The 13,905-nt window shown below is 49.2% G+C and overlaps 1 protein-coding gene across 1 annotated transcript; it reads left to right on the top strand.

Moving 5' to 3' along the window:
* The first annotated feature begins 4,368 nt into the window (after positions 1 to 4,368).
* LOC149328217 (uncharacterized) lies at positions 4,369 to 12,981 on the top strand. The gene is made up of 3 exons (XM_089558939.1): positions 4,369 to 4,410; positions 5,176 to 6,461; positions 12,612 to 12,981. Exons 1-3 carry the CDS (start codon positions 4,369 to 4,371, stop codon positions 12,973 to 12,975), a joined length of 1,692 nt encoding a protein of 563 aa, XP_089415065.1. The 3' UTR covers positions 12,976 to 12,981.
* The last annotated feature ends 924 nt before the right edge of the window (positions 12,982 to 13,905 follow it).

The following is a 13,905-nucleotide window of genomic DNA, read 5'->3' as shown; positions in this document are numbered from 1 at the left end:
CTGCCTGAGCTGCGCATCTGGGGCCGCTTTAGCCACCGCCACCACCGCGCTGGCCTGGCTCGCTGTTCACTGGTCTGCCAAGAGGGTGAACACAAGTGACACTGGGACGAAGTTCTGCTGCCCCAGCGAGGCAGCCACGCTGTTCGCCGCCATCGACGCCAACCAGCAGCCGTGCACAAATTTCTTCGCGTACATCTGCAAGAACGCCCTCGAGGAAGGCTTCGTCCAGCGCGACGTGGCACGCGACTTGCTGGTGAGCCGCTTGCGCACGGAGACCACACTTCTAGGTTCCGCGAGGGTGTACTAGCAAAAAAAAAAAGAACCGCAACACAAAAAGAGAAAAATTATGTCCGAAGCACTAGACACGTCAGGTTTACAGTGTTTCCGGTCGTATCCCTGCTGGTTTATCTGTTGCAGTGAAGCAACGTCTGGCACGCCTTACAATATCATGGTTTATGGGGTTTTAACGTCCCAAAGCGACTCGGGCTATGAAGGATGCCGTAGTGAAGGGTTCGGGAAATTTCGACCACCTGGGGTTCTTTAACGCGCACTGACATCGTACAGTACACGGGCCTCTAGAATGTTGCCTTCATCGAAATTCGACCACCGCGGCCGGGTTCAAACCCGCGTCCTCCGGGTCAGCAGCTGAGCGCCATAACCACTGAGCCACCACGGCGGTTCTTACAATATTCATGTTTCGTCGGCAGCGCCAGTAGTAACGCCTGCTTCAGAAATACGTTGCAAATTTCTGCCCTTCCCGGGTATTTGGAAGTGGCTGCTGTGGTGTTCTAGTCGCAAAAGCCCTCCTGTCATAAGTATCGGAAGCGAAGATAGCACAAACTGTTTCGGATTTATGGGAAAAAAAATGGCGCAGTAACTGTCTGACATTTTGGTGAACACCCGAACCGCGCCGCAAGAAAGAAATAGAGGAGAGAGTGACAGAAGAAAGGATGAGATTGGTTTATTAGTATATAATGGTGTACCGCCCCAAAGCGACTCAGGCTATGAGAGAAGCCGTAGTGAAGGGCTCCGGAAATTTCGACCACCTAGGGTTCTTTACCATGCACTGACATTGCACAGCACACGGGCGTCTTTTACGTTTCGCCTCCATCAACACGCGGCCGCCGCGGTCGGGTTCGATCCCGGGTACTCCGGCTCAGTAGCCGAGCGCTCTAACAACTGAGCCACCGCAGCGGGAGCTATGGTGCGGCAATTTTAAAATATGGCTTTGAATCGAGTCTGCAGCCAATACTTCTGACTGGTATTGATTTGCAAACAATTTGCATTCCTTATCGATTCGCTCATTTTTGGAGAATTTTGACGCCATAAAAATCTCCCACCACCCAGGTGGTCGCACGAGACAGTTTTGTGAAATGCCGCCTGGCGTGATAGATATCAAATTCACCACTTAGTTAACACTCTCGAGATTGAGGCTCTCAGACTATGATAGCTGAAACCATGTGCCCTTTATACTTGGAAGAAGAAAACAAACTCCGTGTTTCTGTAAAATTTGCCGAGAAATCGTTGACTATTCAAAAAGGCCTTCCCTTTCTCAGTACTTCCATGTGTATGTTAGATAATCAAAGCATGCTTGCTCATTACGGGTAGTGTTGCGAACTGTTCGGTTTATATTTGGACCTGATAGGATAGTGAATTGCTATTGTACTTTTTGAGAAGAAGCCTAACATTTTTCAAAAGAATCTCTGGTCAGATTCAATTGGCCGCAGTCAACAGACACCTTCATCTGCTGATCGCAAAGTTACGGGTTCTATCCCGGCCGTGGCGGCCATATTTCTACATATGCAAAATTCAAAAACGTCAGCGCGCTGCTCGATGTCGGCGCCCCTTAAGGAACTGGAGGTTTGAACTCCATCCGTACTCACAGGGCGGCGGTGCGAGCCCTAGCGAAGAATGCCCTCGTTGAGGGAATCCTCATTTTCTATCGGACAAGAATTTGTATGCCAACTAGCTCCACTGAATCCATTGGAGATCAAAAAGTTGGAGAAGGCGATTACGACGCATGCTTTTGAAGCTGGGTGTAAAAGTTTCTCAGCCTGCTTGCTCATGCGCAGTAAGCGTCGCGTGGTAACGGACTGCAACTCAATGGCCGGCAGCTGACAGTCGCGCCGATGGTGCAGGCGCTTTCACTGCTACGGAGTCTCATTGGGCATGTGTACTTCGGGGTGATAAAACCACACCATTCGCAGTTTACATGTAACAAAGATAACTCGCAGACGCTTCTCAAGAAACTAAAAGGTCGGATTAGTGCACTCGGTTCAATCAGAGATGGAATGTCTCAGAAAAAAGGCGAACGCTTTAGAAAACTACGCTCTCTAAGGTTTTTTTGCTTGGTACGGAAGGTTAGAAAATGAACATGGGAGCTGGTATATATGTCATTGCCAAACACAGACAGCAATTATTCAAATCAACAGTGAGAATGGGATGAGAAAACGTGAGTAAGTGAAATTACCTACTTTGCACGTTACTATCATTGAGCACAAAAATAACTCGCAGTTTAGACATGATATCATGATTTGTTGTCAATTCATAACACTCTTAAAAGAATGCTGGAAGAAATATTTGGCGTGCCGTATTCTCGCAAGCTGCCTTTTTCATTCCATTCTAACTAAGGCAGAGCAAAACTTATATCGGAGTTCTGCTCATCTTGAGAAGGCAGCTACAGGCGGCGTAAACTTCAAGACTGGATTTTTAAATCAGCTGGCATTCTCTCTCTACAACTTATCAAGGCATAAAAACATGGTTCATAAAAAAAGGGGGTGGCACTTTTTTTAGGCCTGTAAAAATTTCGGCACATCTGTTTTTTATATCTCAAGATACTCAAATCTGGTAATTGCGAAGTGCGGGGATGAGAGAGAAAGAATGAACAATTGCAAAGTGGACACACGTGAGTGTTGTTTTGCGTGATCACACAATTCGAATTGGTATCTACTTATAGCCTAATTAGCTCACATTAGACAAAAGCAAGTTAGATGTGCGGTCGTAGAAGCCCAGTACTTTTACGTGAGACAATAGAATGCAAGCTTTCAATTTGCTCACAATGTGTTTATTTATATTGTAAACTCTTCCCTACTGGCCAAATCTTGACATCTCTATATTTATATACACTGTACTGTTCGTTGGTCCAGCAGCTATCTATACCGGTTAATAATCGGGGAGAACTAAAAGCGCACAGCAATTTTCTGTTAGCTTCGCCACCCTGTCTTATTCAAGCTCCTGGAGTACCCCGCCCGGAAGGGGGAGGGGAGGTTAATTTCTTAACTTAAATTCAGCAAACCTCAGCGACAAAAGGACACGAAAATTATAGGTGTACAGTTAAATGCGCGATGAAAGCACAGTGGGTTAATGATAGTAAAACACGGGTTATTGATGTTCCTACTCGAAATCAAGAACATGAAAAACATGAAGTGGCCATGAACAGAACATGTAATGCGAAGGCAAGATAACCGACGATCGTCAAGGGTAACGGACCGGATTCCAATAAAGGGCAAGCGTAGCAGGGGGCGACAGAGAGCTAAGTGGACGGAGGAGACTAAGAATTTTGCGGGGATAATGTAACCACAGCTGGCACAAGATGAGGTTAAGTGGCCAGTTACGAGACAGCCTTTTGCCTTGCTGTGGGTATATTTAGGCTGATAATGATGCTTTCAGAATTTTAATTTTTCTTTTTTGCGTACCGCCGACGGCATACTCGGCAGTTTCTCACCACCTAAAATTGAAAAAAAGTGAGTTCCGTGCTACTGTCAGCAGGCAAGCTCAGGCAAACTTCTGGAGTGTTTAAGCGCTCGAGCTCGAAACTTCTGCTGCACTTTACTCGAAGCCTCCATTTCAAAGCCGCTGTGCGCGAACGTACTCAGTCACATGACCTCAGTTGACCAGTCGGAACTAGCGCCCACTTTCCTAACCACGTAGGTAATATTTTGATTTCTTAGCAAATGAAGGCGGAGGTTTACACATTTGACAAGCTGTAAGAATGGTGAGGCCAGCTTTACCCTGGGCGGTTCCCGGAAAAACTGGCCAGCGTAGTTCCTGTTGAATATCAATCAACCACAACCTGCATGTAAGTATCATCAACGGACTAACCAGTGGCTACGAACAGGAGCAGCTCCACATGACAGCTGTGTCATGAAAAGGTCTAGTGTCGAGACACCGCGTCTTGTCCTACTTAAGACATGTGGCGAAGAATAACATTATCTTCGCTTTAACTTTTCTCGAGCTTGCAACATTGTTAGTACTGCGCTGCCTACAAAGCGCACCCAAAAGGTGGCTACCGACAACTCTGTTCTTGATTACTACTAGATGTCCTTAACTTCGGTGAATGACGCAATGGTGTAACGCCAGTGTCCTTGAATGGCCGCGTTTCGGAGATTTGGGTTCCTGCAGGGCATCGTTGTAAGTTTCCGAAGAGATCTTGAATTAGGCGCTTAGCTCTATGCCCCTATTGAGTTTTGGAGCAAGAGCTCTACTCCTCGTGGCACAACTTCCGATTGCGATACGGATGGGAAAGTGACCTTCAATGCCTCACAAGGTCAAACCAAACATAACGGCAATTCGCCGCGGTAGCTGAGTGGTTATGGCGCTTGGCGGCTGACCCAATAGAAGCGGGTTCAATCCCGGCCGCGGTGGTAAAATTTCGATGGAGGCAAAATTCCAAACGTCAGTGTACTGTGCGATATCAGTGCACGTTAAGGAACCCCAGGTGGTCGAAAGTTCCAGAGCCCTTCACTACGGCGTGCCTCAGAGCCTGAGTCGCTTTGGGACGTTAAACCCATTAAACCAAACCAAGCCGAACATAACTGCGGGGTGGTATGATCCCAAGATGTGGTAGTATGTGATCACATTATTGTGACTACTGGGTACCGGACCTTAACCTTTACCGATGACCTCGGACTTGACCTTTGATATGATACAGTAGACGCCACATCGACAATGTCCTTCCATGTCTCCCAAGTTCAAACAGAACCTAACTGTCGTGGTATGGCCCAATCTATGTTAGTACGACCACGTGATCATATGGCTTTCAACATTGGGAACCTGACCTTAGCCTTGGATATTGACCTTGAAATTTGATTTTTGACGTGGACACCATACTTAACAGAGATTACGCTCGTATAACTAGCTTCGAGCCAAGTTGAATGCCAGCCATTTTTTTTGCAGTTGGATGTCACCTCTGAAATCATCAAGGGCACCCAGGACTACGGCAGTGAGGCTGCAGCCGCACTTCACACCCTTTACACATCATGCATCAAAGAGATATGGCAGGAGGACCAGCGAGCCAGGGATGTTGCGGCGGCCGTGCTAGAAATCGCCAACACCACCACGCGAACAAGTGGCGCAAGCTTACTTCGTTTGGGCCTTGCGGTGAATAAGCGGTACGGCCTGCCGTTCATCTTCGAAGTATTCAGCTCAGTAAGCCAAAGACCATGGGTTATGTTCGTTCGAAGGAACCCTCGACTCGGCGACTACAAAAATAATTGCGATGTTTCCTGCTACGGTGTCACTCTCTCCATCCTTAATTCCCACTTTGGCACTAATTATACCAATGCGGACGTCTCGAAGTTGGAACAGAAATTTCCGGCTGCCTCGCCAAGACGATCATTCGTGCCTTTGAAGCAGTTTAGAGATGCTTTCGGACATCTTGAAGCGTCCCAATTCAAGACCATATTGCTCGAGTTCCTTATACATGTCGACCGTGCGAAAATAATTTATGTCATAGCTAAAGCGGGCCTCTTTGCTGACATTCGGCTTCTGATAGACGCGCACCATCAGCCGCTGGCGTCATTTTACCTGTTGCTTCTTGTCACTCTGCAAGCCATGCGCTACATTACACAGGACAGCACGCTAAGTTCGCCTAATATGCGTAGCGAGGACGTCTGTCAAAAGCACGTACGCCGGAGCTACCACCTATGGCGCATAACGTACGTCGCGGCACTCGCGACTCCCGCGAAAGACCGGCAGCTGCACAAAATTTTCGAAGCCACACGGCGACGGTTCATTGACTATGACCCACTTCGGCGGCTGATGGCAGCGGGGAACGACACTGACCACTTCCGGGCCGTAGTCGCCAACGTAACGCTCATGCTACCTGGAGACCTGGTCTTCAGAGAGCCAGCCGTGCCCCACCTGACCTCCCAGGGATTCCCCCGGAACTTGTTCTTGTCTTTGAACTTCGAGTTCGAAGCTAGAAAGGAGACATTTCGACGGGGCGTGCCCTGGTTTCGTGACAACCCGGACAGCAGAACGGCGGACCGCATGTTCTTTGCCAATGAGACCAGTCTGTACGTGTCATCACTGAGCTACGGGTGGCTGAGTTCCGGGACTACTGACCCACTGCTCGCCGACGCTGCGGTCATTGCGAGTCGCATGGCCGCCTTGATGTGGCTCAAACTGATCAACTGGAAGGACTGGTCACGAGAAACGAAGACAGCTCTACAATCCCACAGGTGAAGTTAATACGGAAAGGAAGCGATCGCTCCTGAAAGAACGCGTTCTTGCATGCAGCAGACTGTTTTTGTTGCGGCTCCCGTCACGTTCGAGATGAAGTTTACTCTATTCCTTGCACGCTAGCGGCGTGAAAATGGTTACAGAGTAAGTGGCGTCGGAGGCATTCGCCTTCGCTGCGAACGTATTTTCAGGCGCCTCTGGGGCACCGCTTCTGGCAAATTGCACATGCTTTAGTCGAGGGTTTGACGGCCTACCGTCTGGTCAGGTATTATGGTGATGAGTTCTATTCAGCGGCCAAGGTCAATAAAGATGCAATTTTTTTGCACGTTTCGGGAGCGCTGTGGCTCCCTTTTCACTATCGTAACAATTACAGTGAACAATTATAATGAACAAGGGAGCCGTAGTGCTCCCGAATCTTCAAAATTTTCTTCTTTATTTACCTTGGACAGTGACCAGTACCCATGATTGTACATGGTTGACATGAAACCAGTGATTATCATTTCTTTGGCAACAGCTAAGCCTTAATCGCTTACGATAGCCTCCGTTGCTTATGCGCCGTGAAACCAAAAAATCACTTCGTTTCACAAATTGTGGCAGTAAAACGAGTCCGTTCTTCCTTTCTGTCCTTTAGTTTTCGCGCGTCTGTAATTCGGCAGTGTAGACCATAGTACGAAGTTTCTTTGAGAAAGCACTGTCGGGCTTCTAACCTGAAAAATGCAGTTTTGTGATGTAGGCTCTGAAGTTAGTCACGCGATGCGGAAAACTGCCGGAAATAAACGCGACTTTGAAAGAGGGTCACCTTGACGAACGCGGAGAAATAAAATTGCCGTGAGTGAGTTTCGAAACAGCCGCGGCGCGAACAGATCAGCTTCGCTGGCCACTGCCCGAGAGCGCTGTGCCATCGCCGCAGCCGATCAGGCCTCGTGTTAAACTGCAACAAACACTCGCGTTGCGGATTGGTAGTCGGCGTCATCAACTTTCATATGTACGCAAGTCGGTTAGTTTGTGCGTAAATTCCGCATTTGTTCCCTGAAATGCGTGCCTGGCTTTTGATAATGTAATTCCCGATTGGGTTTTTGAATCGGTCGGATCTAACAGGTGTCTCAGCAGACCCCACATTCTGGAAAGGCTCATGCTCCTTTCCATCTCGTCACATCTGCTACACCAGTTTTGTTCCCATAATTTGATCGCATAATTTTCAGTTTCCTTGCTATGTCTAGCGACCCTCCTTCTAAGGTTACGGTTCCATTTTTGCTTCTTTAGTCTGCGCTCCATGCCATGTTTTGCCTCCCACATGTGAAGCAGTTTGCTATCAACTATTTTTGGGGCATATACCCCTTCAAGTATCTTTGTTGCATCTCCAACGTGACGCATGAGGGTCTCCGTCCATTTCTCTATGTTAGTGATCTTCCCAGTGGCAGCTTTTTCTCGCTTCTTCCTAAATATTTCCTATTCCGTTACTCGCGGTTGACGCGCACGACGCGTCTTAACTCCTTTTTTAAGGATCGAGGCCAGAATGAAAAGATCCCTGCCGAAATTTTTCTCTGAATTGTGCCATTTTAGATGTCACATTTTTAGAGAACGTCAGGTCAGGGGAGGTGTCTGCGCACACGCTGTTACCCACCCTGGATGGACTACTAGGGTCCGTGTGTAGGGTGAGTCCCAGCTCATGCGCGTCCTCCCATAGCTGCCTGTATTTAGGATCTTGTTTAGCGTAACCCCATTCCGGGTGCCCGCCATTAAAGTCACTGACTTTAAGTCACTTCACGGGGTTAGTCTCGGCTGCCTTAATCGCGTTGCGAAAGAGGGCCCTGAATCTCACCTTTCTCTGCTGTGGGGTACTGTACAGATTTAAGAGGAACACGCTCGGCTCCTCTTTTCGTCCAGTAAGGATTTCTAATAGCACTGCTTCAATTTCGCTCGAGTTGACTTCGTGCTCAATTGCCGCAATGTTCCTCTTAATCAACGTTGTGACGCGAGATCTCTCACCTCTGTCACTTGAAAAAGCTTGGTATCCCGACAGTTTTGGTGTTTTGCGCGTCTCCTGCAGGGCTATAGCTAGCGGTTTCTCATGTAATAGCGTCAGATATTGTTGCACTAACGCCCGCTTGCGTTGGAATTCTCGACATTTCCACTGCCAGAATAAAGACTCAGTTGGTGCGCCTCTAACCATTTTGGAGCCGGTCAAATTGCTCCTCTGCTTTTGCTGCCATACTCCGATGGCAACTAATTCTGCCCGTTGCTTTTGCACTTCAACTGTAAGGGCTTGTACCTGGCTTTGCGTCTGATTTATTGCTCCCAGAATTTGAGCCATGAACGAATCAAATTTAGCTTCCATTTTGGCTTCTAATCTTTTCTCTAGTGCCACCAACGAATCAGCGTCCTCCCCTTTTCGTTTAGTAGGAGGCGGCGTAGCCGATTCTACAATCATTTTTTCCTCCTCCGGTGTCGCAGGCTGTGTGGGAGTCACAGCCTTAGGCGCCGGGGATGTTGATCTCGAAACCAATTTTGGTGGCGCGCTGTGTGGTGAGGGGGACTGCGTACGCGCCTACAATTTTGGTTTATTCAATTCCTGAGTGAGCTTATTAATGATCTCTTTAAGCTCCCCAACCTCTTTCCTTAATTTATCGATCTCCTCGTCCTTGTCTTTAGCCTGGGAAGCCCCCCTGTCAAAGTTCACCCTTTTACGGTCCCCGCTCGGACTCCGCTTCTTAGTCCATGGGTTCGCCGGGTCTCTGGAACACGATCTCCCCCTGGTCTGGATCCGGAGCGGCCCCTGGTGCGGGAGCTCGAGCGGCCGCGCTGCTGCGGCTTGCTTCCTGTAGTGTCCTCCTCCTTGGGTCTAGGAGGTTACGTAGGCCCTCCGGATCCGGAGCGCTCTCTGCTCTTGGAGCGCGTACTGCCCCGACGATGGTGCTGTCCGGGATGCCTTCCCGTGGTCTCTTCCATGCTCGGGAAATCTTCGGCACGGAAACCCTCGTAGTTGTTGCGGCGCTTGTCTCTGGGGCGACCTTGGCGGGTGGAATTCATCTCCAATGTTTGCCGGGTCCCGTGTTTTGGCGAACTGCCGCCGCTTTGCTCCCACCGCCTCTTCACCTCGTAGGGCGTGCGGTAGAGCTCCTTGCATTTCTTATCGCCGAGCAGATGTCCTTTGGCGCACAGCTGACACTTGATCTCGCATTGACGATTTTCGAGCGGGTTTTTCGCCCCACAACCGCGGCACTTTACGTTTTTAGGGTCCGCGCAGAGATCGGCTCGGTTGGCCATTCTTCCGCATGCGTTGCACACTTCGTATTTTTTCCGGTAGAGCGCGCACCGTTAAGCCAATGGCGTGATGAGCACCCACACCGGGACTTTGCTGTCTTCGAACAGTATCAGGACTGTCTTCGATTCCTTGCCTAAACTTCGGACCCCCAGCACCGGAGGGTTGCCGTGCGTCTTGAGACGGTGCAATATGTGCGCCTCCGAGAAGTAGAGGGGGACGTCGTGAATTACGCCCTTTCCGCAGTCCTCCGGCATGGCGACGTAGGTGGTTATATCTATTCGCTCCCCTTCGAAAGTGAGTTGCTTCAGCTCTACGTATTTTCTTTTTCGCCCGGCGTCTCTCGTCGCCACGAGAATAGACTGTTGGCGTGTATTTATGGAGACGATGTCCTCTCCCGCTGCGTCTTGGTCGACTCCGGCAGCCTGGATTATAGCGTTCGCCAAGTGCGCGTTCCCGTGTTTCGTCAGCAGCGTGACGCCGCCGCTGGGTCTCATTATTATCTTTTCGGCGTCGCTGGGGAGCCTGATGTTTTGCCTTTCCACCGACTTCGCCGCCATTTTCCTTCTCGCGAGCTTCTCGGCAGCCTGCCGCCGCTCCACGATGCGCGTCTCTTGGTTGGGGCTAAGGTTAGGATTAGCCTCATTCGGCGCCGCTTTGCCTGTTTTTTTTGCTAGTGTACCACTGCCCGGGCACATTTAGCTCGCTCGGATCAATGTGCGTCCCTTCGACGGTTTCCATCATCGTGCCTCAGCAAAACGGCCATCTATAATTTTGGAAAGGGCAGGATCTCGCCGGAAGCGGCAAGGATTCTGGCCAGTAGACAGCTAAACAGAAAAGTTAGCCTAATTTGGACTCCTGCACACGCGTTCATTCCTGGCAACGACGCGGCCCACGAGTTAGCCCGAGCTTTCTACTTCCGGCTAGCTGTGGAGCCGCCCGACTGCCAGAACATGGATGAGCGTCTGCAAAATTATACGGAAATTATTGAAAGTTATAGGTTACAGAGGAGACTGGTGCCACCACCGGATAAAAGTCTAAACAACAGGAAGGCAATCGCATGGCGACGCCTCCAAGCTGGGAACTTCGTAAACCCGGTCTGGGCCTATCATGTTCACAGAGATAAGGAAAACGATAAGTGCAAGCACTGTGGGGCGAGAGGGACTCTCGACCACATAATCTGGGAATGCGCTAGCTCCCCAGGGGCTAACGAAAACATAAATTGTAAAGAAACCTGGGAAGCCCTGCTGCGGAGCAAGGCCCCTGCTTCACAGCAACAAGCCATCCGCCTGGCGGAAGGAGCCGCGAGGAATCAAGACCTCTTCGCCCGCTTCTAATCGCGGAGGTCCCGGCCCCCGTCACCAAGGCCTGTGTGCCGGGGACGGGGAGTAGGGGGCTTCCTTATCTGGCGGAAAATAAAGTTATCATCATCGTCATCATGTGCGCAAGTCACGAAAGAAAAAGAAAGGCGCTTTCAATCAAGTTTTCAGGTATACGTGGCTTTGGTGTCCACCTGCAAAAACACCTTTATCGAAGGACTAGACACTGCGTACCACAGAAAATTGGCCTTTATGTAGCGTGGCACACAGCTACACACGAGACATGCCCTTAGAAAGCAGCGATTACATTCAGGGACGCAGTGATTCCAACTGATAGAGCTCACAGTTCGCTAACGGCTGAGATACATACCGCAATAATAAAGCTGGTCTGGTTTCGTCAAAGAGCCTCTACCAGACTGCAACAAGAAAACACGATACTCCCCCTCTTATTACCACATAACGTGTACGTGTTAATAGCGCTGAGCGTACAGCAGTGAACAAAGATATATTTCAGTTTTCAGAATTTAAATTCGTTTTACTGTGCTGGAGGTTTCGCTCAACTTTGGGAGGGCGATAATTTCAGACTTCTTGCATAATAGCAACCAATTTTATCGTCATAACAAGCGAAGTGTTCCAACGAAACTTTTAGTGTGTGAGCACTTATCCGATGGGCAGCAACCCCGGGAAAAATCGTTCGTTCTGTTACATTGTTTGTTCTCAGTTGGCCTAGCGTGAGCGCTCCTTCCCGCGCACTGCCGGTTGATCGTCATCTTTTACGTAGCACAAATCGATGCTTCCTCACTGATGCGAGTGCAGTGAACATTCTGTGTAGTTTTTTGAAGTACTGCTTTCTGCGCTGTTCGTAGTTATAAATGCGTAGTATCTGTCTCGCATATCTCGGTGGACACCTGATCCGCGCCGTAACGGAAGGGAGGAAGGTGGGAGTGGAGGCAGAAACAGAGAAAGAGGTGCCGTAGTGGAGGTCCCCGGAATGATTTCGACCACCTGGGGATCTTCAACGTGCACTGACATCACACAGCACACGGGCGCCTATTGCGTTCCGCCTCCATCGAAACGCGGCCGCCGCGGTCGGGTTCGAACCCGGGTACTCCGGCTCGGTAGGCGAGCGTCTTAACCACTAAGCCACCGGGGCGGATGATCGCTGGGATTTCATCTAGACCTTCATGAATTAGGGGTTGTAGAGGGGGTTGAGTGGGGACCTGGTAAGAAGTCACATTACATATTTGTCACGTGTCTAGGTATGTGGTTACATTACGCCATTGTCCCTTGATCTGGTGTGACGTCACATTACGTCGTTGTCACGTGACCTGTCATGACGACACACTCGTAGGATGTAGTCACTGGTCCTACCAATTAGTCTTGGCGTTACCTAATTAGATTTATTTAGGTGTGACGTCATCTTCATCGCGAGACTTCTCAGCTCGTGACGTCACATGGTGCCGTTTCTTGCAGACATGACATTGAAAGTGAGTCATCTAATGGTTTCCCATTAAAACAGTCTCGTAATTCCTATTTTAAGGTTATTTCTAGCAATACTTTCCATGCAGGGAATGCGTGCTGAGTGCTTCACACGCCGAGTACTTCGACGACATGCGCCGTGTGGTAGGGCTGAAGATGGGGCTACAAATCGCCGCCATTGTCGGGGCTGCGGGCACAGCCGGTGGTGACGCCGTCAGACCAGCGGACGCAAGAGCTAGCTGGTACACAGTACAGGACGCCTGGAGCCTCTACCGGATATCCGAAGCCCAGTTCTTCTACGCCCGCTTCGCCTACTACCGTTGCAGCATCGCTTCGCAGGCTAGAGCTTTAGTGAACGAACTTGTCAGGGACAACGCCGACTTTGCCACAGCGTTTCAGTGCCCCGTGGTTGATTACGGTGACTGCGTGAACATTACTAGGCCGAATGATTAACATAGAATTATCTGAATGTGTGGTAGTGAAGGACATACCCGCCTGGTTATATTGCTGGATCTTATTCAGTGCCCACCTTGTTTATCGTTTATTTTTGGTCTTGTTTGCAGAGGCTCTTAGAGTAGGCTACTTTGCAGATGTGCGGCAACTGGACTGTAGAAATCTAAAATCTGATGATAATCTTAATTGCTCTTTCCTGTTCATGTATGCTGCTTAGCTTGGTTTAGCTTTTTACGCTTTGGAGACATCTCTAATTTGTTATATCCACGAAGGTTCAAAGACATATTTCACGTTACGAGCTCTTCCGCCACCTGAGGGGGTTTAAAAAATTTACCTGGTTTCGTCACCAAGCATCAAGTGAACAAATATCACTCCAAGCAATTTTGACCATTTTTGAGCGTGAAAATTATGCATCATTTAACGACACTTAAACGTGTAATTTTCTTCTACTATAAATGTTCTGAGGAGCAAGCTTGAGAGATCAGAAATCTTATGGGGCTTTAAATACGCCAAATTAATATTGCCTTGTGTGGAATTTCCACGTGCTGTTATTCTGCTCTGTGATCTTCGCGTGCTGAGGCCAGCGTGTGTACGTGCATCTCTGTGAGGCTCACCTGTAATCCAGCAATAATAGTTATTCGGGCTCTTTTTTTTGCACAGTTACTGCGGGACTTACTGTAGCTCCACGAATGCACGTTGCGCTTTAGATTCACTGCTATATTTGAAATAAATGAGAAAAACTGTTCTGCCGATGGCAACACAGAATCACAGTCGTATGCCGTCGTAATAGAGCAGCTTTTGGCGCCCAACCTTTGTGTTTGCGTTTGTGGCACCAGACAGAATCACCTCGCCGAAGTCCCTGCATGATTCCTTCAACATCGCAAGGCATTAAATGTGGCGCCCAACAGTAAATCGCCGTTGAGGCGGAAG

Source organism: Amblyomma mixtum, chromosome 9, assembly GCF_055824585.1.
Source record: "Amblyomma mixtum isolate Tamu chromosome 9, ASM5582458v1, whole genome shotgun sequence".
Classification (NCBI taxonomy): domain Eukaryota; kingdom Metazoa; phylum Arthropoda; class Arachnida; order Ixodida; family Ixodidae; genus Amblyomma; species Amblyomma mixtum.
This window is presented reverse-complemented; position numbering and strand designations above follow the sequence as displayed.

What these genes read in the sequence shown, in the direction of transcription:
- LOC149328217 (XM_089558939.1), top strand. Translation starts at nt 4,369, where the DNA reads ATGGCCGCGTTTCGGAGATTTGGGTTCCTGCAGGGCATCGTT. An exon ending in GGTTCCTGCAGGGCATCGTT is followed by an intron (nt 4,411 to 5,175) that starts GTAAGTTTCCGA and finishes TTTTTTTTGCAG; the next exon opens with TTGGATGTCACCTCTGAAAT. An exon ending in ACAGCTCTACAATCCCACAG is followed by an intron (nt 6,462 to 12,611) that starts GTGAAGTTAATA and finishes CTTTCCATGCAG; the next exon opens with GGAATGCGTGCTGAGTGCTT.